This window comes from Bubalus bubalis, chromosome 9 (genome assembly GCF_019923935.1).
Source record: "Bubalus bubalis isolate 160015118507 breed Murrah chromosome 9, NDDB_SH_1, whole genome shotgun sequence".
Taxonomy (NCBI): domain Eukaryota; kingdom Metazoa; phylum Chordata; class Mammalia; order Artiodactyla; family Bovidae; genus Bubalus; species Bubalus bubalis.
In genome coordinates this window covers 108,842,313-108,867,671 of record NC_059165.1, presented here as the reverse complement: position 1 = coordinate 108,867,671, position 25,359 = coordinate 108,842,313, and the positions used below count along the sequence as shown (strand labels likewise).

The 25,359-nt window shown below is 51.5% G+C and overlaps 1 protein-coding gene across 6 annotated transcripts in view; it reads left to right on the top strand.

The window, feature by feature from the left end:
- The first annotated feature begins 977 nt into the window (after positions 1-977).
- TBC1D9B (TBC1 domain family member 9B) overlaps positions 978-25,359 on the top strand; it is a 39,300-nt gene continuing 14,918 nt past the window's right edge. For 3 of the 6 annotated variants that reach the window (XM_044948511.2, XM_044948513.2, XM_044948512.2), the window contains exons 1-7: positions 978-1,178; positions 4,822-4,932; positions 9,737-9,855; positions 14,739-14,967; positions 15,883-16,141; positions 17,487-17,694; positions 19,711-19,923. In XM_044948511.2, coding sequence (XP_044804446.2) covers positions 1,061-1,178; positions 4,822-4,932; positions 9,737-9,855; positions 14,739-14,967; positions 15,883-16,141; positions 17,487-17,694; positions 19,711-19,923 — 1,257 coding nt within the window. In that variant the 5' untranslated portion in view covers positions 978-1,060. The remainder of the gene's footprint in view (positions 1,179-4,821; positions 4,933-9,736; positions 9,856-14,738; positions 14,968-15,882; positions 16,142-17,486; positions 17,695-19,710; positions 19,924-25,359) is intronic. The other 3 variants (XM_025293966.3, XM_044948509.2, XM_044948510.2) reach the window with 3 other exon arrangements.

Here is a 25,359-nt window from a genome sequence, read left to right as displayed (position 1 = left end):
GCAAGTAGACCTGGGTTGGGCAGATTCCCCTGGAGAAGGGAAAGGCTACCCACTACAGTATTCTGGCCTGGAGAATTCCAGGGACTATATATAGTTCATGGGGTAGCAAAGAGTTGGACAGGACTGAGCGACTTTCACTTTCCAGTATCCCTGCCTGGAAAATCCCATGGACAGAGGAGCCTGGAAGGCTACTCTCCGTGGGGTCGCAAGAGTCGGACGTGACTTAGGGACCAAACAACAAATCTCGATTCATGCCTATTGCCCCAGGCGACATTAACACTTCCCTCTTTTACTCAAAAGGGTCTTGTGGACTCTGAAGCCGTCCACCCCTACAGGCAAGCACTGGGAGAGCAGGGATCCACGTGCCCAGCCTCCCTCTGCTGCTTACCCAAGCTCGTGCACAAGCCTCCGGGGCCCCAGGCCAGGTGCTGCCCCCGACCCCAGGCCCACCCAGCCTCAGTGACCCCATCCATCAAGTGAGGGGACTGCACTGGTTTCTGAGGACCCCGCCGGCTTCCTAACAACCCGTGCTGGACTCCTTGAGATTCCCTTCGTCTTAGGCCCAAGTGTCAAAATGAGTTACCACAACAGACTAACACTTTTCCAGCCACCCTTTCCAAATGTTAACAGGCACTGGTTTGCTCTGAACAGTCAGCTAAAAATGTATTTCCAGAGGCTATTCCTTTACATTTTCCCTGCAAACCCTGGACAGGTTTTTACAAAACGCCAGGCGCCCTGATACCTGTGAACTCAACCATTCCGGCCACAGGCCATTGGCCCCGGGACTGAACCGCTCCTCGATGAGCCGGCCGCGCGAAGGCCTGTGGCTAGAAGGCCAAGAGGGAAGCGGAGAAGGCTGGGCTAATCCGGCCTGCGAGCGGAGGCCGGGGCCGGTGGGCGGGGAGAGCGGAACGCGCTGCGAGTCCCGAGGCCCCGCTGTCCCGGCGGCCGCCAGGGGGCGCCGCCGGCCGCGCGCCCCGCCCCGCCCGGTCGGCTCAGCGAGGCGACGGTGGCGGCGCTTCCGCCCGGCCCGCGTCGGCCGGGTGAGCGCGGCGCCGCGATGTGGCTGGGCCCGGAGGAGGTGCTGGTGGCCAACGCGCTGTGGGTGACGGAGCGCGCCAACCCCTTCTTCGTGCTGCAGCGGCGCCGCGGCCACGGCAAGGGCGGCGGCCTCACGGGTGAGAGGCGCGCGGTGGCCGGGCCTGTGGGCGCCGCCGCGGGGCGGGCGAGGAAGGAGCGCCGGGAAGCGAGGGCCGGCCGGCCAGCGCCGGACAGGCCGGGTCGCGGAGCGTCGCTGCGGACGCGCACGTCGGCGCGCGGCGGGGCCGGGAGGCGTGGGGCCGGGAGGCGTGGGGCCGGGACGGGAGAGGGGCGGGAGGCCCGAAAGCTGGCCGCGGGCGGGCGGGCGGGCGATGGGGGCCGGCCGGGGTGGCGCCAGGTAGGGACGGGGCTGGGGCCCCGAGGAAGACATCTGCGCTCGCGTCAGGGGGGCGGCCGGGGAGCCTGCGGTCAAGCGGGGAGGCCAGAAGAAGGCTGGCGGCGGCCCCTTCCGGATTCGGTGCCCGGGACCGTCCCGGGGCTCAGCGGAAGCTTGTGCAGCTTCCCGGAACGGATCTCACGGCTGAGAGTTCGCGGGATCTCCTGGGCCTCTGCTTCCCCCAGGCCTCCCAGGAGGGGCCGAGGGACACAAGCATTCCTTTCCTTCTCCTCCTTCTTTCCCCGCTCACCGAACAATTGCCTTTTTAGTGAGATCAGAGTTCCTCCCAGCTGCTGCCTGACTCAGCTTCCATCTCTCCAGCTTCTCCTCATCCGTCTTTCCCTCTTCTTGGTGCATTGGACCTGCAGAACGAGGCTTAGTTGGATCACCGATATATGTGTTCTGATGACCTAGGCAGGGTGCCTCTTTGCCCATCTGGGCACTACACAGGACTGCATCTCCTGGGGTGTGTGGCATTTGGGTTCCCGGGGATGTCTCCTGGGCACTCCTTCTACAGGTGTTGTCCAAAGTCCAGGCACTGCCAAAGCAGACCTGGATCAGTCTTAGGCCAGACCAGTGCCCGTGCTCCTCTGGCGGCTCATTGTTGCCATTTAGGACCTCGGACCCAGTGTTGCCGGGTCTTCTAATTATCAAGAGAATTTTCTGTGAAACGTCCTAATGTTAAATATTAGAAGCTAATATAGCCCTGTCAGGTGCAGACAGAGGCTTTCCATGGGAGAACGCTTCCTTCAGCCTCTCCTGGGCCACCTCCTGATGTGGAAGTTTGTGGGGTTACCAGGAAGACTGTTGTCTTCAGTGCCTTGAGCCCCCTCCCAGAGGCCTCTGGAATCGCAGGAGCCAGTTCCAGACCTGCGTCCTGGACTAGACTGTCCAGTGGAGGTTAGACAGCAGCCCCTCTGCAGAGACTGACTGGCGGTCCACCTCGAAGCCTATGTAGAAATTAAATGCTTGGGTGCCCAGTACCTTCAGGTATATCAGCATACCCATATTTCAGTCTCAGTGCTTGCTCTGTGCTCTGCATTTCCACAGGTCACCTCAGTGCATGGCTGGGTCCCTCTGTGCTCTGCCTTCCTGTGCAGAGAAGGCTCTTTCTACCACACTCATCTCTCCATGTCCCCCAAAGCAGACTCTCCAGTTCCCCCTGGGAACCATGCCTTGAACTCTCTGCCTTAGCTATGTTTAGTCAGTTCTGGCATGGCCTTTGCTGTGACCTTCTCTGTGCCATGATGGACATTATGGTTTCCTGAACACACTCTTCTTGCAGGAGGGACAGTTCACAATGTGGTTTTATTCGATCTGTCTTTTAAAGACAGATGCCAGCCTAGATTCTTCGTTGACGACTGTGATGACATGGGCTGCCACTAAAAAGCTTTCCAGTCTTGCAATATGGATATGCCAACGATACAGGAATTAAAATTTCTGAGACCAGAAGAGAAACCTCAACATGAACAGTTAAAACAAGTTTATTCCGAACACTGAAAAGGCTTGAATATGCCCCTTTAACTGCAATTTACAGGGGCATTTTAGAACATTTCAGTAAAATAAACATTACAGACTCCTGACTTGGATGTATGTGAAAATTACCTTCTTTTGTAACTGATTATTTTGTTAGACTGGAGGGTGAAAAAGCAGATTAAAATGGAATATGAAACAAGTGTTAAAGTCAAGCAATAAAATCAATAGTAATTATTCTGGTATCAATAGGAAAATGATAACAAAATATTTTCAGATCATACCAAAAGCAGCATTTTATTAAAAGGAAAAAATAGGGACTTCCTTGGTAATTCAGAGGTTAAGAATTCACCTGCTGGGGTTTCCCTGGTGACTCAGTGGTAAAGAATCTGCCTGCCAATGCAGGGGATACAGGTTTAATCCCTGACCCGGGACGATCCCACATGCTACAGAGCCTGTGCTCTGGAGCCTGCAGGTCGCAGCTCCTGAGCCTGAGTCATAACTGCTGAAGCCCATGCGCCCTAGAGCCTGTGCTCTGTACCAGGAGAAGCCACTGCAGCAAAAAGTCGTTGCACCACGACTGGAGAGCAGCCCCCACTCACCACAGCTAGAGAAAAGCCCCAGCAACAAAGGCCCAGCACAGCCAAAAAGAAAGAAAATTAGTTTTTAAAAAAGGAAAACTATAGGTCCAATATTCCTTATGAGCAACAAAAAAGAATCAGCCTGCAAATGCAGGGGACACATGTTCTATCCCCCCCTGCTCCAGGAAGAGTCCATGGAGCAACTGAGTCCATACTCTAGAGCCCATGCTCTGCAATGGGAGAAATCGCCACACTGAGAAGCAGCTAGAGAGTAGCCCACACAGAGCAATGAAGACCCAGCGCAGCCAAAAATAAAAAATAAATAAGCAAACCTCAAATATGAACAATGGACAGGCTTTTATTTAGCTGAATCATTCAATTAATGAAGAGGAATAAATCAAATAGTTGCAAAATGTAAACATTTCCTCTGATTTATTGGGGAAATAGTGATGTTGACAAATGTTGATGACATTGTGATGAGAAGGAAAACCTGAAATGACCTAAAATGCTTCAGAGATGGAAAAAAAAAATGGGACAATTTGGACAATACTAAAAATTTGCCTGTTATTTTCCATCATGACTTTTGAGGCTACATTATCTTCCTGTTGTTGATGTGGAAAATGATGTTAAATATCATTGTCTTATGAAAAAGACATCAGAGTATACAGCCAGAAATGTCAGAGAGACGTGTCATAAGAAATGTATCTGGCAGTTAATAAATCACATTGTTTTTCTGGATTTTGTGATATTTGTGGTATCGTTTTGTTTAATATTTATTTGTTTGGTTGTGCTGAGTCTTAGTTGCAACATGTGGAGTCTTAGTTGCAACCTGGTCTGGTTTCCTGCCCAGGCCCCGAACCCGGACCCCTGCATTGGGAGCCTAAAGTCTTAGCCACTGGACCACCAGGGAAGTCTTTGTTGTTTTGTTTCGTTGTACTTCCTTCCTCATTCTGACAAATGCTAGTTTTCAAGTCTGATTTTGCATTTTTCTTGAAGAGGGCCTACTGGATTACGTGAGCTTTGAGCCCCGTGAATCAGCCCCTGCCTGCAGGTGTTTCTGAGTCAGGAGGATAAACGGGAATAAGTAGGAGGGGATTTTTTGATAGGGATCAGAAACTGGCTGAAGGCTTTTGAGGAAAGAGAAGTAATTTAATGGACTCAAATGACGTATGATGTTTCACGCTCTGGGCTGGGGCTGTGGGGCAGTGTTCCCCTCGCGGCTGCCTGCAGCCGGGCTCAGCTCCCAGCACAGCCCTCCCTCACCCTCCCCTCTCTCTGCCCTGTTGCCAGGTCTTCTTGTGGGCACCCTGGATGTGGTGCTGGACTCCAGCGCCCGGGTGGCCCCTTACCGCATCCTCCACCAGACCCAGGACTCGCAGGTCTACTGGACAGTGGCGTGTGGTAGGTGCCTTGAATCACCAGGGGTGCTGGGCAGGGCCTGACCCAGAGAGGGAGGGACTCAGCCTACTGAGAATCTGGTGCTGCCTTTTATTCAGACAGCACAGGCCAGGCCAGTATCCACCTTAGGAAGGCAACATGGCTATGCACGGATGCAGGGCAGGTGGAGGTGAGTGTCACGAAGCCCTGTGCCTTTCCAAGGGCTTGGCCTTGGGCAGTGTCCATACTGTTGATCATTTTTCATGTACTACATAATTTTTTAATTCACCTACTCACTAAAGGTTATCTGTAAACCCAAAAATCAATACTTGTGATTGTGGACATCTGTGGAAGTGTGTGTGTGCAGAGCAGTGAAGAATTTGAATCACCAGACACACAGGTTCCCCGCTGATCCACCTCCCTGCCTTCTTGTTTCAGCGGTCAAACCATGAACACATCTCCTTTTAAAAATCTAAGCGCCGTGCTTTTCGTGTTTTTGTGTTACCTGTTGATGATTCTGCTGTTTAAAATGGCCCCAAGTATAATGCTAAAGTGCTGCGTGGCGTGTGGTGCTTTTAAGGGCAAGAAGCTGCGACGTGCCTTACGGAGAAAATAGGAGTTAGAGGAGCTTCCTTCAGGCGTGAGTTACAGTGCTCCTGGCTATGAGTTCAGTGCTAGGGTATTAAAAGTATGTATTAAATAAGATGGCTTTAAGCAGAAAGACATAAGACGAAGTAGTATTTGGATCAGTTGATGAAAATGTCGCAACCGGAAGCTCATAGGAACTTAGCCCTGTAGCTCCCCTGGGAGCAGCATTGGCAAATTCAGCGTTCTAGGAAACTGTAGAACACAACCACTGTGAATAACGAGAATCGGCTATAGTTGTCCTAAGAGGAAACAGCCACCCTCCTGAGAATCCAGGAGGAAGTCCCCTTTCAGCGGGACCAGCCTGGCTGAGGTCCCTGGGATAGAACAGCAGTCATAGCTGGGTCTCAGACAGCACTTCCTGCCTGCCAGGTATGTGAACCTCCCAACAACTCCAGAAGGGAGAACGTTGGTTTCCCCTATTTTAAAGATGAGGAAACTGCCCAGAGGGGTTAATAAACTTGCCCGAAGTCCCACGGAGCTCTAGATCAGACCCCGAGCACCTGTGTCCACTGTGTCCAATGCTCTCTGTGCTAGCAGCCAGGGTCACTGCTCCCCAGGGTAATGTTTTTCCTTGGAGACCTGAGAAGGCGTGATGAGAGTGTTCACAGCTGGACTGCAGCTATGGGGGCTGGGATTGGGTACAGGGAACCCTGAGTGGGGCACTTGCAGGAGCCAGCGGCTGCCTGTGTGGGGGCGCCCGGGGCAGTTGATGTGTGCCTGGGCCAAGAAAAGGTGCCTCGTGCTGAAATGGGTCCTCTAGACGCTCATCTGCGTCTCAGAATCCTCCTTCTCAGAGAGTGCATGGAGAGGGGGCAGTGGCAGTGGGAGCAGCCTCTCTGCAGGAAGAGAGGTGTGCGGTTGCTCCGGGGGCCTGTGGGAAGCCCCCAGGGGAGGGGTGCGCTGCACTGGGGAGCTCCTGCCCCGGCCAGGCCCCTGTGCTCATCTGCCTTTGCCGCTCTGCCTTTGCCCACATGGCTCTTGGGCTCTCCAAAGCCAGACCTCTCCTCACACCTGCCACTGAATCTTGACTCCTTAGCTTGCCATTAAAGGACTTTTCCCCTTTAAATTTTAAGTACTATTTCTGTTTTTCCAGAACTTTTTATGAGTTATCTTTTTGATTCTTAGAGCACCTCAGAGACAGGTACAGTTATTTTCATTTTATAGGATGAAGCTGAGGCTTATCCTCAGCTTAGGTTGAGCATGTAGCCCAGAGCCACCTCACTGGAAAGTGACCAAACCATAATGCTAATCCAGGCTGCTCATGCCCTCAAGGAGTTACTGGTCTGGCGGGAGAGCTACAAGGGGCTTCCCTCCTGGCTCAGTTGGTAAAGAATCTGCCTACAATGTAGGAGACCCGGGTTGATTCCTGGGTCAGAAAGATCTCCTGGAGAAGGAAATGGCAACCCAGTCCAGTATTCTTGCCTGTAGAATCCCATGGACAGAGGAGCCTGGTGGGCTACACTCCATGGGGTTGCAAGAGTCGGACAGAACTTAGCAACTAAACCACCACCAAAGGACTTTCAGGATCTGCTTGCCTCCATTTCTTCCTCCCCCAGCTCACACCTGGCCTTCAGCCAGACAAGACACTTGCAGGGCCTGAAGTCCTTCACCACAGCTGTCCTGGCTGATGTGCCTACAGCATCCCCCTGCATCCACGTTGCCTCCCCCCGCTCTGTTGAGCACCTGCCTAGATGTCACACTCTATAGAAGCTTTCCCAGACTCCCCAGAACCACGTACTGCTTCTCCCTCCCTTGGACCTGCCACGTCCCCAGCAGCACTTTTGCACTGAAGGCTTGCTGCTCTCCCACCAGACCAGCAACTCCGTGAGGGTGCAGGCAGCCTGGATTAGCATTATGGTTGGTCACTTGCCAGCGAGGTGACTCTGGGCAATATGCTCAACCTAACTGTGCCTCCGCTTCATCCTATAAAATGAAAATACCTGTACCTGTTTCCAAGGTGCTCTAAGAATCAAATAAGATAATTTATAAAAAGTTCTGGAAAAAACAGAAATAGCACTTAAAATTCAATTAGCTATTATATTTTTTATTACCAGTACCCGGCATAGAGATAGTTTCAGTATTTACTTGGTACTAAATGATTTCCTAAAGGAAATCAGTCCTGAATATTCATTGGAAACACTTTGGGCACCTGATGCTAAGAACTGACTCGTTGGAAAAGACCTTGATGCTGGGAAAGATTGAAAGCAGGAGGAGAAGGGAACAACAGAGGTTGAGATGGTTGGATGGCATCACTGACTACGGACATGAGTTTGAGCAAATTTCAGGAGTTGGCAATGGAGAGGGAAGCCTGGTGTGCACTCATGACTGAGCAACTGAACTGAACTGAAATGAAGATCAAGTTGCTTTTAACTAATAATTCTTTTGTGTGAATATGTGTAAATATTTATAATTAAAGTTCAGGCAGATCCACACAGGTGTAGTGAACAAGATTCCTTTGTTTTAGATTGCCAGCAATATGTGTGTGAGAGTTGCATCATGTACAAATTCAACCTTCACATTCAAATATGGGTTCTTAGCAAAAAAAGCAAGCAAGCAAGAACTCCCTTCTCCTAACAACTAGGCCTTGGCCTCTATGCACTAAGGAAAGGAGGCCATAATAGATATGCAAAGAAAAATGAAAAGAAAAATGATAATTCATGGATGATTTAGGAACTTCTATTTATGGTTATCTCTTGCTATAATCATCTGTTGTTATGCTTATTGTCATGATTATCACTGTTAGTGTATGATTCTGGGTTTAATCGTCTTCACATGGACATTCTCCCACAGACCCGTGGGAAAGGGTCTTTCTATGCTGTTGCTTGTTAGGGTGGTGAATTGCTTGGGTAAATGCAAAGAAACAAAAGAAATCAACCCTAACCAAGACAGGCTGGACTGTGACTCTGGAAGACAGAGCTTGAGCAGGTAGCTGGGCCAGAGGAGACGGCAGGGACCAACTCGGCCTGGCCGGAACGGAGCCAGGACGGGGTCTTCAGCTGGTAGGAGAGTTGTGGCCAGGCAGGAAAGGATGGGGTGGCCAGGGATCTGTGGGTCACCCACAGTCATGCAGAACTCGCGTCTCTGCTACAGCCCCCTCCATCCGAGCGTGTGGGCCTTCCCGCAGCCACAGAGACAGCGGGGCCTTCTGGGCACCTGCAGTCGGCAGATGGCCCCAGGACACTGGAAAGGAAGCAGAGTCTTCACTCCTTTCCTTATTCTTGTGTGAATTCATTTAGAAAAGAGTTCCTAAGTGCAAACCCCCTGCCAGACACATGAAAACCCCCCAAAACTGGGGTGCCAGAGGGATGGGGAAGAGACGTGCCTCATCCTTTTACTTCTCCCGAGGCCCCTTTTCCCAGTTCCCTGATAGAGGCGGAGAAAGCAGCTGCCTCAGTCTTTGGGATGGCACTGGGCTGCCTCTGAGTTTTTCCATCTCCACGGGGCCTGCAGTGCCCTCCAGGGGCCCTCTTCCTAAGGAGGACAGGGACTTCCCTCTGAGGTGAGGCAGACCCTGGTGGCCAGCTAGCAACTGAAAGAGTCAAACAGGGGTGAAACAAAGGGTTCCTGGAAGAGACAGGATCCAGCTGGGATGTGAACTCAGGGGAGGAGGAAGAGCAGTCAGAGGCCTGGATGGGGCATCTGGCTCGGAGAGAGGGAGGGGGCCTCTGGCCCAGCAGGAGACCAGCCAGCCAGGGACCTGGAGTCCTGCAGGAAGCTCCCGCTGCCACCTGTGGAGGCCTAAATTCTTGGGAGAACCGCAGTCACTTAGACCAAGTCTGACTGTCTGGCTAATCAGCTACACATGGAAGACCACATTAAGTCCTTTTGTCTCAAAGAAAAGTAAGTAAGCAAATCTGCACGTGTACAAACTATTTCTGGGAGGACACAAGAAACTAGCAGTCACTTGCTCTTGGTGTTAGAGGGCAATGGAGGCTTTACTTTTTTCGTGACTCTATCTGAATTTTTTTATTTTGTGTTTTTATCAGTACCATTTATGACTTTTGTTTTATACACACACACACACACATATATATATATGGAAAGAGTAGACAGGTGAAAGATAGTAATCTTTTTTGTATAGCAAATTAGGTCACCCATTTTAAACTCTCTCTGAGTTTATGTTTAAGTCCTGGTGATTTTGTGATTTTTCCTTTTCTTTATTCCACCAAACTACCCCTAGGTTCTTCCCGAAAAGAGATCACAAAACACTGGGAATGGCTGGAAAATAACTTACTCCAGACGCTGTCCATCTTTGACAATGAGGAAGATATCACCACCTTCGTCAAGGGCAAGATACACGTAAGACTCACTCTCCATACTGGTTCTGACTCCCTTCTTTGGGCTAGCAGTATTCACCTATGTCATCCTCTGTAAACTTCAGACAACATGATATAGTTCTTTCCTCCATGAAGCAGAGATGGAATGAAGTGTCCAATCCTGTTCTCTTGGTATTGAAAGGGGCAGTTGAACTCATTGTATGCAGGCCTCATCTTCTGGCCAGCCACCAGAGTCTGACTAAGCATAGCTGGGAGTTCCCATCCCCTTAGAGAGTGTTAGAGCAAATATGCAGATATACAGCTCTGTGACTAGTTCCTTGGCCAACAGAGGAAGAAGTTGGAAATGACAACTTATTATTAAAAATAATATGAAGTATATTTCTATCATAAAGCTAACATTACTTCAAAATGCACAGATATTTTGACCCAGCAGTTGCATTCCTTGGAATTTACCCTAGAGTGTATTCATATGTGCAGAATATACGAGGCATGACTTATGTATCAGGATGTTCCCTGAAGCAGTGCCAGGGAACAGTGCCTCCCAGTCCCGTGTTAAGAGGGAAAGCAGCTGTTCTTTCCTTTGCTAATCGAGAGTGATCATACTTGCTAACATAGTACTTATTTGCTATATGAATACTGTACTGAGCACCTTATATTCAGGGGACTTGATCAGTCATATGTGATATTCTTAGTGGAATATTTTACAGGTAGCAAAACAATTATGAATGTGTAAAAACTTATCATGGTGATGTTTATATTGTTTCCCCTTTAGGGAATAATTAGCATAATGAGCATTTATCTGAGAATGTATGTGTGTGAATCTGCCTCTTTTTCTTTCTGGTGGTTATTGCCTTGGGTTAGATTGCTCAGAGGGCCCTTACTAGGTCAGAGTTTATGATACAAGCTTGCTTTGGGCAAGCCCTCGTGACTTCATAATGCCAGAGCTTCCTAGACCTGGGCAGATAGCACCGAGAGCTCCTCAGCAGTTCTCTGTGTGCCTTGGGGTTGGTTAGGACAGGACCTGTGTTGCCTTTCTAGCTCCAGGAAACTAGGCAAAGAGAGCAGAGGCAGGCCTTCACTCTCCTACTGAGCCAGCTGGGCAATAATAGCAATAACAGCAACATTATGGAATGCTTCCCTCATGCCAAGCCCAAACAAACTAACCAACAAAATAGACCAAAGTTCTCGATAAGTCAAATTAAAAATGGAAATTAGAAAATGTTGAGGTGAGGGGCTTCCCTGGTGACTCAGTGGTGCGGGGTCCAGTGCAGGAGACACGGGTTTGATCCCTGGGCCAGGAGGAGTCCACGGGCCACGGAGCAATTGAGTCCTTGCACCACAGCTGAGTCTGTGCTCCAGACCCCGAAAGTGCACCCGGGGAGGCGCCGAGCTGCAGCTGCTGAAGCCCAGCCACCCCAGAGCCTGTGCTCCCCAACAAGAGGAGCTCCTGCAATGAGTAGTCCTCACAGCACGACTGAGGAGTTGCCCCCACACAGCAACGAAAACCCAGGGCAGCCAAAAATAAATTAATTAATTAAAAATTATTTTTTACAGAAGAGAAAATGTTGAGGGAATTCCCTGGCAAGCCAGTGGTTAGGACTCAGCACTTTTACTGCTGGGACCCTGGTTTAACCTCTGGTTGGAGAACTAAGATCCTGCAAGATGCATGATGCCACCAAAAAAAAAGAGAGAACTGGACAGTTATAGAAATACTACTGTATATCAGAACTTGGGAGATGTAGTAAAAGCAGCACACAGAAGGAAATGTAAAGTCTTAAGTTTTATGTTTTATAATGACGTGATAAAAAAGAAAGGTGGGAGTTAGTGAGCCAAGTGTCCAATTCAGTAAATTAGAAGAATTCCAGAGAAACCAGGAAATTAGAAACACAGAAATACAATGATCACAGAAAGATTTACTATTCACCGAAGACTCTATTATTCACCAGATTATAGTTGGCATTTTTTAGCAGTAAAATATTCTTTGATTAAGATAGGTACTTTGTTTTTTTTAGACATAATACTATTACATATTTAATAGACTACAGTATAGTGTAGACATAACTTCTATATGCACTGTGAAACCAAAAAAATTGTATGACTTGCTTATATGTGCTTTACTGCTATGGTTCAGAACCATACCAGCAGTATCTCCAGGGTATGCCTGTAACAAAGGGAAGAAGTTAATTTCTTGGAAAATAAAGAAATGATACAGAAGAACAACAGATCAAAAAACAGATCTAAAATATAAACAAACCTGTGGCAAAAGTGATACAGGACGAAAGAGAAAAACCTCAAGCCATGTTGGGAATGAAATATCAAAAAAAAAAGCAGAGCTTAAGAAAAGAAAATGCCATAAACAGCTTTACACCCATAAATTATAAGAATTAAGACAAGATGGACACTATTAAAATAATGTTTTAGTTTCCAATTGCTATTGTAACAAGTTACCATAAACTTGGTGATTTAAAACAGCAGAAGTTCTTAAGGCTTCCCTGGTGGCTCAGTGGTAAAGAATCCGCCTGCCGATGCAGGATACACGGGTTCGACCCCTGATCTGGGATTGTGTGCCGCAGCTATTGAGCCTGTGCTCCCGAGCCGGGAAGCCACCGCTACTGACGCCCATGCGCTCTGGAGCCCGTGCTCTGCAGCAAGAGGAGCCGCTGTAGTGAGAGGCTCGAGCACCGCAGCCGGAGAGTAGCTCCCGCTCACTGCAGCTGGAGAAAAGCCTGACAGCAAGAAGACCCAGGACAGCCAAACGTTTAAAACACTAGTTTTAAGTAAGCACAAGTTTCTTATCTTATAGTTCTGTATGTCAGAAGTCTGAAATGAAATCTCATAGGCTAAAATCAAGGAATTAGCAAGACTGATTCTTGGAAGCTCTGAGGGGAGAATCCACTTCCTTGCTTTTTCCAGCTCTTAGGAACCTTGTAGGGCTTCCCTTTACTGACTCAGCAGTAAAGAATCCACCTGCCAATACAGGAGACACAGATTCAACCCTGGGTCAGGAAGATCCCCTGGAGACGGAAATGGCACCCCACTCCCAGTATTCCTGCCTGGGAAATCCCATGGACAGAGGAACCTGGAGGGCTACAGTCCAAAGGGTTGCAAAGAGTCGGACACGACTAAGCGACTAAATAGAAACAACAACAGGAGGCATGCATTTCGTAGTTTTTGGTCCTTACCTTTCTTTTTAATGCCAGCAGCATTGACGTCTTGATTGACTTGTTTAATCAATTAGTACCTCTCTTTCAACTCTTCTGGGAATTGGGATGTAACATCTTCAGTGTATTAGTCTCTCAGTCATGTCTGATTCTGCAACCCCATGGACTGTAGCCCACCAGGCTCCTCTGTCCATGGAGATTCTCCAGGCAGGAATACTGGAGTGGGTTGCCATTCTCTTCTCCAGTGGAACATCTTTAGGGGGGCTGTTATCTGATCTGCCACATAATAGAACTGAAACTGAGACAAAGAAATAGAAAACTTGAATATGCCTAAAACTGTTAAAGAACTTAAATTAGTCGTTCAAAATCTACCCAGCGATCGTTACGGTGCACTTCTATCAGCTAGCAAACAAAACCCGAGTCCTGGGGGCCAGGTGGTTCGTTCCATCGGTGGGACCAGTACTCCAGGCCAGTGGGAATGCAGAGAAAAATGCAAAGCAGCATGTCAGCCCCTTTGCTCCATGCTTGGGGATCTCCCAGGTGCAGCTGAAGGAGTGGGGGCACCCGCTGAGACCCAGGAAGGGGGCCTGAAGGCCAAGGTGCCAGTGACGGTCCATAGGCTGTCTGGCACTCACCATCCCGCTGGTGGGGCCCCTTCTCCAGCCTCCCAGTAGGCACGCTGGAGGGCAGCAGAAGACAAAGGTGGGGCCTTGGTAGTGAGGAGGGTGCTCAGATGTAGAGCTCGCTTCTGCAGCAGTGCTCTGGGGAGGTAGAGAGGCAGCTTGAGAGAGAGATGTTGGGGTTGCAGGTACAGTGGTGCTGTCTGTACTGAAATGGAGGTGCTGCTCTTGGGTCCTCACCCCAGCTCCTGGCTGTTTTTCCTACTCGTGGAGGCAGGGACATGAGGCTGCCAGGAGGCTCCGTGGAAGCAGCAGTCTGGGCCACACCACTTGCCTTGAATTCCTTTAGCTTATCGAGTAGTCATACTCCCTGGAAGATTTATGTGTACATTTTGAGCCAGATATACTAAGAACCTGTTGTACCCCCGGGAGGTTTGGCTCTGTGACCCAGGGGAATATCTCTGGGCACTGTGAGCCCACTAAAGATGCTGGCGGGACACAGCACTGACACGCCCTGAGCTGGGTGGGCCCTGCAGCTGGCCCAAAGGCCTTGAGCAGGGGCCAGAGGCAGCAGCCACCTGGTATGGGGAGAAGGGGAGTGTCAGATACACAACATCCTTCAGGACACTGGCATGAGGAGGTATGGGGAGGAGGGGGAGTGTCAGATACAGAACATCCTTCAGGACACTGGCATGAGGAATGCCCTTCATAGAACAGTGCCACAGCAAGATCCCATTTGGGCAAAGAAGGAAGGGAAAGAGCAGATGTGTGTATTTGCTTACAGGTGCATCAATGCCAGCCTGTTTGGGAGAAAATCAGCAAAGTGGTTACAACAGCAGAGGAGATGGAGACTTCCTTCTCATTGAACTCCCTTTTCTACTATTTGCAATTTTTTTTTTTTGCCATGTTTATGTATTCTATTTTTCAGGTATTTACATTAAAATAACTAAAATGTAACTTTGAAAGTCTTTGCTCTGAGCTAGTAGAGAGAAAGAGCTCTGGGAGTTAGGGGAAGTCACCTGCTCTGTGTGGCCAGAGCAGCTGTCGGGTCTCCCTGCTTGTGGCCCAGGGCAGTGTCCAGGAGCCCCGAGTGCCGCTGGCTGATTCCCCGTGTCCTCCTCCAGGGCATCATCGCAGAAGAGAACAAGAACGTGCAGCCCCAGGGAGACGAGGACCCCGGGAAGTTCAAGGAGGCCGAGCTGAAAATGAGGAAGCAGTTCGGGATGCCCGATGGGGAGAAGCTGGTCAATTATTACTCCTGTAGCTACTGGAAGGGCCGTGTGCCCCGGCAGGGCTGGCTCTACCTGACCGTCAACCACCTCTGCTTCTACTCCTTTCTGCTCGGCAAGGAGGGTGAGTGCAAGCAGCATGGGCTCCCCGCGTCATCCCCCACCCTCCCTGCCCCAGCCTGCAGCTGGTGCTGGCATCCTCTGCACTCACCCTCCACCTCGCCTCTAGAAAGTGCACCTCCTCCCCAGACTTCCAGACTTCCTGAGGGCTCGGCCTCCAGATATTCTGTGCCCACACAACCACCAGAGTCTCCCCAGAAGACAGTGACCCATGAGCAGAACGCCCAGACTTGAGCCAAACATCACCTGGCCCTTGGGGGCTTCTGTCATGTCTGCGTCAACCAGCACAGCTCTTCACATGGTGACTTTCTGCACAGGGCCTCCCCTCTTTCACGTAGAACATACCAGCGCCCCCCTCATCCCTGAGCGGCTGCAGGTTCCATGGGGCCTTGGATGTGCGCCTCTGCATCCAAGGGGCTGCGGGGCCCTCCGCCCAGGAAGCCCTGACCTCAGGACAAAGAGCAGATGCCCAGCCAGCGCCCTCTGCTGCCATGTCACCCCCGGAAAGCAGCCCCAAGGCTTCAGCTGCTCTCCGTGTTCCCTTTCCCAGGCCCAGCGCTCAGCCATGCACACGCTTGTCCCAACCTCACCTCTCTCTCCTGCCTTCACATCTGCTCATGAGGCAGGACCAGTGTCCTCTTTGTGCCGGCCACACCGTGTTGTGACTTGCCCCCAGAGCAGGACACTCCCCCCAGCTGGGGCTTTTCAGGTCCCGGGGCTCAGCTCGCTCACCTCTGCTTGTTCATTCATGCCGTCCTTCAGCCATTCTGTGGGCAAACCCAGGAGGTTCTTGGGACTGGGAGCTGGGTCAGCCCCGCACAGCCGGGCTCGGGCTGGGCACAGGGGGGAGTCAGGAGCAGGCCGCCCGGCCCTGCAGCGGGCTTGCCCTCATGCCGTGTCTGTCCCTTCCGGCGTCCAGTGAGCCTGGTGGTGCAGTGGGTGGACGTCACACGGCTGGAGAAGAACGCCACACTGCTCTTCCCTGAGAGCATCCGCGTGGACACGCGGGACCAGGAGCTCTTCTTCTCCATGTTCCTCAACATCGGGGAGACCTTCAAGCTCATGGAGCAGCTGGCCAACCTGGCCGTGCGGCAGCTGCTGGACAGCGAGGGCTTCCTGGAGGAGAGGGCGCCGCCCAGGCCGCCGCGGCCACACAGGAACATCTCGGCGCTGAAGCGGTGCGTCGGCCCGGCCCGGCGGGGACCCGCCCTCCTCACCCGGCACAGGCACCCTGCGTGGGAGGGGCCCGCTGAAGGGTGGTTGCGGTAGTGCACGGAGGGCAGGAGCCTCATGGAGGCATCATCTTCAAGCCTGCCGCTGACGCGGAGGGAGTGCCTCATGTATCGCTTCTCCAGAGCCGGGGCGGGGAGGGCTCTCGGTCTCCCGAGTCTGAGACAGGAAGCCGAGGTCCCAGTAGACAGAGTAACTCGCCCCCGGCCCCCGGCCCTTGGCGGTGAGTGAGCGCCAGCGGAGCCCAGGACCGCCGCCCACCGCGGGAGCCGGGGTGGCCTCAGTGAGTCCCGGCTCGGGGAGCGCAGCTGCCTTCCCGCTGGCCGGACGGCTCGGCTCAGGCCCCGGACGATCGCCCTGCGCGGGTCTGAGGCCAGCAGACCGAGGAACGCGTCACGGGGCCGGCCCCGCCAGAGCAGCTCTGTCTTTGCTGCTCCGTGGCAGCGTCAGGGGGCGCTCGTAGGCCAGGGGGAGCTCAGAGATGGCCGGAGCGAGAGGCACGCCCTTGGGCTCAGAGACCGTGGTCTAGGCCCAGACTCTTGCACCGTCTGGCAGAACGCTGTCCAGGGACGGCACTCGCCTCATGCGAGTGACCGGGTGGCTCTCAAGACCTCTCAAGCAGGGCGGGCCTGGGCAGGCTCTGGCACTGTCCGTCGAGGGCGCCCATCAGGCCCGGCTTAGGCTGCTGGCCGCTCCCCTGGGGCTGGGGGGAGATGCTCACACGGGTTGGTCCCCGCAGGGACGGGAAGCAGGCGGCCAGGCCCCGCCTCACACGGTCATAGGCCCAGCGAGGGTGTGTTTCTCTTAAGCAACAGCACCGTATGTTCTATGTTTTTTGAGGTTTTTTGGTCCAAGCCACTCAGCACTTGGGATCTTAGTTCCCCAACCAGGGAGTGAACCTGCGCCCCCTGCAGTGGAAGCTCGGAATCGTAGCCACTGCACTGCTGGGGAAGCGCTAGCACCCTGCGTTTTCTTCCTCACTCCACACCTGCCTGTCAGCAGGCCCGTCTGGGTTCCCGGTGGGGCCGGGTCTTCCCAGTGAGAAGCCGCAGGGTGGGCGCAGGCATCTTCTGGGCACACCAGGCGTGCTCTTAGTTGACCGCTCCTCTGCTGACCTTAGGGATGTGCGCATTTTCCTCCTGGATCGTTCAATGTGCGTGTTCTCTGAGATCCCTGGGCACAACTTGCTCACAGGAGGACCCCCACGAGCCTGAGTCCAGTGTGAAAGCCGAGGACATGAGGCCCCCTCGCGAGTGTATCAGCCCTGACTCCTGCCCCCTTTCCCACCACTAGAGACCTGGACGCCCGAGCCAAGAACGAATGCTACTGTGCCACGTTCCGGCTGCCCAGAGATGAGCGCCTGGACGGCCACACGAGCTGTACCCTGTGGACCCCGTTCAACAAGCTGCACATCCCCGGCCAGATGTTTATCTCCAGCAACTACATCTGCTTCGCCAGCAAGGAGGAGGATGCTTGCCACCTTATCATACCGCTGCGGGAGGTGAGCCCGACGTCCTTGCCAGCTCTCCCCTGACCTGCCAGGGCACCCGGCCAGGTCCCCAGCCTGGGAAGCCCCTCAGGATTTGGTGGCATGAGCAGCGAGGGCACACGGTTCAGCACCTCCCCGAGCACGTGTCATCCACCAGGCCCCATGGGGTGTAGGGCGCACTGGATGCCTGCTCAAGGGTCACCCTCACCTGGTGGGAAGACAGGGTAGGCTTTGGCCTGCCAGCAGAGCTCACACTGGTACACAAGGAAACCTCAAAAAGGACCCACTGGGTCAGCCCAGTGGCCTCCTGCATGTGAGTGTCCCTTGGTCCTGCCTTCTTGGGTCTTCCAGTTGGACTTTGGCATATCCCTGCTTTGCCTGGGCCTGGAGGGCACTGACCATGCCCCGCCTCCATCATGTCACCCTCAGAGGCCCCCTCACTGACCCCTCCTGACACCTGCCTTGGCTGGGGCTCAGGCTCTGGCAATCATCGGAAGTCAGCTTTTAACCTTTCACGAGGAGGGTCAACTCTCACCCGGAAGCTAGCTCTTACCTGTCACAGGGATTTTTTTCTCTAGTTCCTTGGGCTTCCACAGTGACTCGTGGAAACAAGGCCATTTGCCCTGTGCTGCAGTGAAGGGTGTAGATAGTGAGGGGGAGCACCCCACCACCACCACCCAGACAGAAGGCCCAGACCCTGATGTCAAGGATAGATCCCAACAAGGCATACTGGCTGTTTAATTACTGAAGCACAGTGAGGTTCTTAAATTAGAACCTAAATCACGGTAGTCTGATTCTGTTTAAAACAGAACAATGGGACCTCCCTGGCCTTTGTACAAAGCCCTGAAGTTGTGGGTATAGTTGCGAATAAGTGAAGTACTGTGCTGCCTCAGTTTCCCCAAGGGAAGTCAGGGGCAAAGACTTAAAGGAGCCACAGCTCCAGGCTGGCCCCGGGCCCTACACTCCGTTTGGCACCAGGCCTGTGGGTTTGTCCTGGCTGCTGTCCCGACCTGACCCTGAGATCTGGGGGCTGGCTGCAGACTCATCTTAAGCCCAGCTCCACTTCCCCTGAGGGGTCCTGACATCCTGACATCAGAGAGCTCTGGCTAACCCAGGAAGCTCTTGGACTGTGGCCACAGCTGGTCAGGATAGAGCCCCCTACCCAGCCCTGACCTCAGCGTCCCATCCAGGGGGCTTCCCAGGGCCTCCTCACTCAGAGCCAGCCACACTCAGGTGTCCACTGTGCTCAGTCACTTTAGTCATGTCCGACTCTGTGGGACCCCGTGGACTGTAGCCTCCCAGGCTCCTCTGTCCATGGTATTCTCCGGGCAAGAACAATGGAATGGGTTGCCATTTCCTCCTCCAGGGGGTCTTCCCAACCCAGGAATCAAACCCCTATCTCTTAGTCTCCTGCAGTAGCAGGCGGGTTCTTTACCACTAGCGCCACCTAGGGCCAGTGAGCCAGAACTACTGAGCCTGCACACGAGAGAAGCGACCACAGTGAAAATCCCGCACTCTGCAGCGAGGGTAGCCCTGCTCGCCACAGCTAGAGGAAGTCTGTGAGCAGCAGCAAAGACCCAGCACAGCCAAAGCTTAGTTAATTTTTCAAAAAAGAACTGGGCCCATGACACGCATCAGAAAGTGCTGAGGGAGTGAGGGCTGTGGAGGTGAATGACTTCTTGCCTCGCTTTAGGACGGGGGCAGGACTGTCAGCCTTGAGGGAGCTGGTCAGGGAGCAGCTGGGCTCAGGCTCTGCATTCCGCCTCATCCCCCTCAGGATGGTCTTCCAAGGCTGACACCCTCACACTCATCAGCAGTGGAGAAAACGGGGCTCAGATGTGCACAGGACACCCACAGCAGCGAGTGGCAGAGTCAGGATAGGAAGCACTCAGGCCTGCAGAGCCCTGCCTCCCCTCCCCGCCCCGTGCCCAGAAGGCAGCCTGAGCCCACCGTGCTCTCGCCTTCACAAAACCATGTGGCTTTATATTCCAAGATGCAGACCCCCAGATGGTGGTTTTGGCTTCTCAGGTGACCATTGTGGAAAAAGCCGACTGCTCCAGCGTCCTGCCCAGCCCTCTGTCTATTAGCACTAAGAGCAAAATGACCTTTCTGTTCGCCAACCTGAAAGACCGTGAGTTCTTGGTTGAGAGGATCTCTGACTTCCTCCAGAAGATGCCATCCAAGCCGTCAGGTGGCAGCCGAGCAGAGAGTAAAGCCAGCATCGTGGACGCAGCCCCAGAGGTGAGGGGGCCCCCCAGAGCAGCGGGGCAGGGGCAGGAGGAGAGCACTTGGGTGGAGAGGGCCCCCGCTTGGCGCTGCTGGAAAACCTCACCCAACCCCAGTCTCAGAGGCACTAGCCATGCACACAGGGCCCAGGGTCTCAGACCTCTCGGTACCCCAAGACTCCCTCAAGTCGGCCTGCCTACCTCAAGCGTACTCCACACAAAAAGCCGTCTCTGCCTGGACCAGCCCCCTTCATCTCTGTCCCTCATGAACTTCTCCTGCACTGGGAGCCACACAGCGGAGGCCTGCCCGTTTGGGTTTATTTACCTGGCATTTCTCCCTTCAGTCTTTCTTACAGGGTTACCTTTTACTGCAGTCTCCTTACTATACCAACAGTATTAATAATTCTTTAACATCAAATACTTGTGTTTATGGGCTTCCCTGGTGGCTCAGCTGGTAAAGAATCTGCCTGCAATATGGGAGACGTGGGTTCGAATCCTGGGTTGGGAAGATCCCTTGGAGAAGGGAAAGACTATCCACTCCAGTATTCTTGCCTGGAGAATTCCATGGACTGTATAGTCCATGGGGTCACAAAGAGTCGGATGCGACTGAACGACTTTCACACTTGTGTTTACATTTCCCCAGATGTACAAGTACCTTTTACAGTTTGATCAGATTTGAATTGAGGCACACATAGATCATATATTTGTTACAGTTGATTGCTGTAATCTCTTTACAGGTTTCTGCTCCCATCTCTTTCTCCCTCTCCCTCTCTTTTGTCTTGCAGTATTTTATTGAAGGAACTGGTCATTTGTGCTATAGAGTTTCTCACAGCCTGGTGTTTACTGATTGCCTCCCCTGCAAGCATTTAATGGGTTCTTTTGTGCCCTATTTCTTGTAAGTTGGTGGTTGAGTGGTGAGATCCAGCTCGACTTTTGATTTGTTTATTTTGGTGCGAGGTGGGGAACAGGCACTTGTAGGCAGGATTGAGCTGTGTGCTTCTACCAAGAGGTGTACAATACAATACCTGGTTATTTGCTGTTACCGGTCATTGACAAGTATTACCTAAGTAATGGCTTAGGTAACTCATTAGGATTGCAAATGGGAGCACTCTTAATTCTGTCATTTCTTCTGTTCATTAGCTGGATACTTTTGTATAGAGAAACTTACCCTCATCAGCTATTTGGTCACCCTGAGGCACAGTTCATATAGAAAAGGCAGAATAAATCCTTTATTTTTTTTATTCACCAGTTGTTAAAAAAATGACAAGTTGGTTTTCTAGTATCCTCCAAATGTGACCAATTCAGCTTTTGTGTTTACTTTTTAGTATAATTATGAACTTACATATTTAGGCAACTTGACTTGTTTCAGCTCAGGAGGGTTTTTATCCTCGTTCTGTCTATGACCAGAGGACAATTGTTCAGGTGGCATGAGTCCTTTTGACATTACCGTGGCTTTGTTTGATCACTTCCTTCCTTCTTGGTATAACAAGATGTATGTGCTATTATCAGACTAGATTTGTGAAAACACTAGAAGAGTCCATATAAAAATCCACCTGTCTGGCTGCTCCAGGAAAATCAGGAGCTCTGGCATTGCAGGGCCTACATTCCCACCAGGAAGCACTGGAGCCATAAATTTTCCACCCATTAATCAATGCTCAGTAAACTATTAAGTAGACAAAGAATGGATGGGAAAGGAGCAGACAGAATCAGCGCATGTTGGAGACTTTAAGAAAATTTCTTAGAGGAGGCTGGGCTTGAGCTGTGATTTCAAGAAATAGTGAGGTTGGTCTGGTGAAAAGGGATGTGAGCAGGAATGTTGAACTGCCTTTTCATTCCCAGTGCCACAGATGACAGGACCTGAGCAGCCAGACTAAGCTTGGCCCCATGGCTCCTTCTGAGCACCTGCCCTTCTTCATCCGACACATTTTATTGCATTCCTGATAGGTGTCAGATACTCTTCTAGGCACTAGAAATAGAGCTGATTAGACAAAACTCATGCCCTTTTAGAGCTTATATTCTAGTGAGAAAGACAAGTCATTAAGGAAATAAACATTAAATATGTCAGGTGGCAGTAAGGTCCATGGGAAAAATAAAACAGGATAAAAGGATCAGGATTGCCAGGGCACAGGAGGACTCTGATCTGGTGGTACTTGAAGGAAGTAAGGGACCAGCCAGGAAGTATCTGGGGAAAGGGCTGCTGAGAGGAGTTCAGACAGGGCTCAGGTCTGAGATGGGAGAGGGAGTGGGAAGCCGGAGCATGTGGAGCCCGTAGGCCTTTGTAAGCACTCTGAGTGAGGTGGGAGCCAGTGGAGAATCTGGACTGGAGAGGGGACGCGGTCTGTCTGTGTTGTAGCAGAGCTGCTCTGGCTGCATGATGAGAATGGACTCGGGGTGCAGCCATCCGTACAGTAGCCACAGATGGCTACTGAGCACTTGAACGGCAACCAACCCATACTGGAATGTGCTCTAAGCATAAACTGCACACCAGAGGTAGAAGATTCAGAAAAAAAAGAGGAGAGTCCAATAGAGAGAAAATAGTCAAGAGATGCAGAGAGGGCAGTGGCAACCCACTCCAGTACTCTTGCCTGGAGAATCCCAGGGATGGGGGAGCCTGGTGGGCTGCCGTCTATGGGGTCGCACAGAGTCGGACATGACTGAAGCGACTTAGCAGCAGCAGAAGTCAAGAGATGTGAGAAACAACTGAAGCCAAGAAGATCCAATGTCTGTGTGACATAGCTCCCTAAAGAGGAAAAGAAAGCCACAGAATAACAGCTGATAGAAACTTCTATTCAAGAAAAGTTTTCTGAATATAAATGAAAACTTAAACCCACCTGGTAGAAAAGCATCTTGTACATCTGGAAAATCAATACGAAATAGTATGTAATATGTACACACTGAGATGTAATCTAGCAAAACTGTGGGACTCTAAAGATTAAAAAAATTCTTCTGGACAATCAGTCAAGAAACACGAAGTCATTTATGAAGGAATGGAAATCAGAGAGGCATCAGACGTTTTCATAGCAACGTTTTATACAAATAGAGCAACATTTTAAAAATAGACAGTAAAAAATGCTGTGGTCCCAGGATTTTCTATCTGGGAAACTGATACTCAGGTGTCAAGACCACAAGCCATCAGGAACATGCAGGAAATCAGGGAAGCCATCAGGTTTTGATGAGTCTAATAGTGAACAACCAAGAAACAACCAGAGAGGCTTTGGCAGGTGCCCTGGTGGGAGCACTGAGTGTGTATATGAGGCGTAGATACAAGACGAGGAACAGGTGACAAGACACGTGTGATTCTGTATGCTCTGGCGGCACAGAGTGTGATGCAAACATAACATCAGGAAGTATGGAGAGCAGAATAAGCTCACTGACTGCCTTTTTAAGTAAGAACAAAAGTCTGTCACTCTAAATTATATGGCGGCAGGGGAAAGGATGGGGCGGGAAAAACAGAGCTACTGGCCAATTTCAGTATTGTCCCTAGGGGGCAGTCCAGTGTCTAAAAAGAGGGGACCCAGGGTATTAGATAAAGACATCATTAGGATGAAGGTAATTGTTAGAACATAAACGTACACTTTCTGACACTTTCTCAAGAAAAAAGTAGAGGAAGAGGGAAAGGTACAGTGAATTTAGGCAACTCTTTCCAGAAACTTTGTAGAAAGGCCAGCTGAGACCCACAGGGGTGCCTTCAGGGACTGACTTTGTAATCAGAGTGTGATGTATATGCTCTAAAGTACATGGATCCTAAGGGCACAGCTTGGTACACTTTCACAAAGGGGACACAACGTGTGAGCACCATCCAGATGAAGAACGGGGAGGGCTGGTAGGGACACCAGCATGATTTCTGTACCGATGGTAATGAATCCAGTGGAGAGGGGGTATCTTCTACGCATGCCGGAAGAAGCTCTTAGAGGCCAGAGCGGTAGGATCTTGGGCTCAAATGGACGGAAAGTTGGGCCTGGCATGCACAGCCTCAGATGCAGGAGGGCAGGCCAGCGGGAGTGACCATGGATGGCCATCAAATTGCTCATGCTTCTGCGTGCTCAGATAAATAGTTGGCTGTAGAAGTGAGGAAGGCAGGTGGTTTGCGAGGTTGGTGCTGGAAGAATGGATAAGACAGTTACTGAGGGGAAGGAGAGAGAAACTGAATTAGGAGAACACAGGATTCTCAGGTGTGGGCTTGAGCTCACCGTCACCCCAGGAACCTGTCTGTCATGAGGGATGGTTATCGCTGAGGTCACATCCTCGAGTCAGTCTCCTTTCCAGCACTGAGGTTTTTTATTCTCTGCAGTGCTCTGTGGCCTGAAAGTCCGTCTGTGTCCTTGTCTCTGCTGGGATCCTCGGGCCAGAAGCAGAAATCTCTGCATCAGGATACTTTCAGTCTAGGGTCTTGCCCCTGGATTCAGACAGTTTGTCTTGAAAATGTGTTTGTAGTTGATCTAAAATTGATCCATTTTGAAAACACCAGTCATGGACAGAGGGTCAGACCATGGATGTGAGAGAAAGAAGAAAGTGAAAGCCTCTCAGTCATGTCCGACTCCTTGAGACCCCATGGGCATAGTCCATGGGATTCTCTAGACCAAAATACTGGAGTGGGCAGCCTTTCCCTTCCCCGGGGGATCTTCCCATGGATGTGAACCTAGCAGAATTTTCTCTCCTTTTTTCCTTTATGTTAAAAACATTTCTACTGAGGTAAGCTTGACGTTCGTATTGAAAGAGTACAGTTTGATGAGTTTAGAATATGTTCCCTGCAAAGCGGTCACAGCTGTGGTTCTTGTGTAGGGAGCATCCATACCCCTGCTGCATACCAGATGGACCACGGCCGGGGGGATCAGAGCTGATGAGCACAAGGGCGGAAACCCAGCTCCGACCAAAGCATGCAGAGCTCCCTGGTCGCACGCTCAGCTGCCTGTCAGCAGAGCTGGGCTCTCTACTAGACGTGTTTTTCAGCCAGGAGGTTGTCATCCCCAGTTGTGTGTGACCCCAGGATGGCAGCGCCGCCCTCTGTATCCTCCTTGGCTTGTCCTGACATTCCCCACAAAGTGACCAACATAGTACCCCCAAGCCCTCGAGCCCAGGGGCGGCAAATACTAATTAGTTTGTGGCCACCACCCCAGGCTTCGAGGGATTCCACAAAGTGTGGGGCCAAGAGTAGAGAGAGATGTGCTGTGTCCCCCCAAAAATGGGGAGCCCCTGCGGCAGCAGAAGTGGATTTGGGGAGCCAGTGATCAGTGTCCATCCAATAGCGGTGTTCCTGCTGGTGGGTGCCCGGGGAGGGAGCTGAGGGGAGAGCAGAAAGTGCGGGCTCTGGTTCTGGCCTATGTGACCCTGGGCCCTAGAGCAAGCTCCCTGCACAGACCATCGCCTATGACCGAGTGCTCACCTTGAAGTCAGGGACCTACAGGTGGAACCCAAACCACAAGCAGGGGACAGAAGTCTGTTGTCATCTACA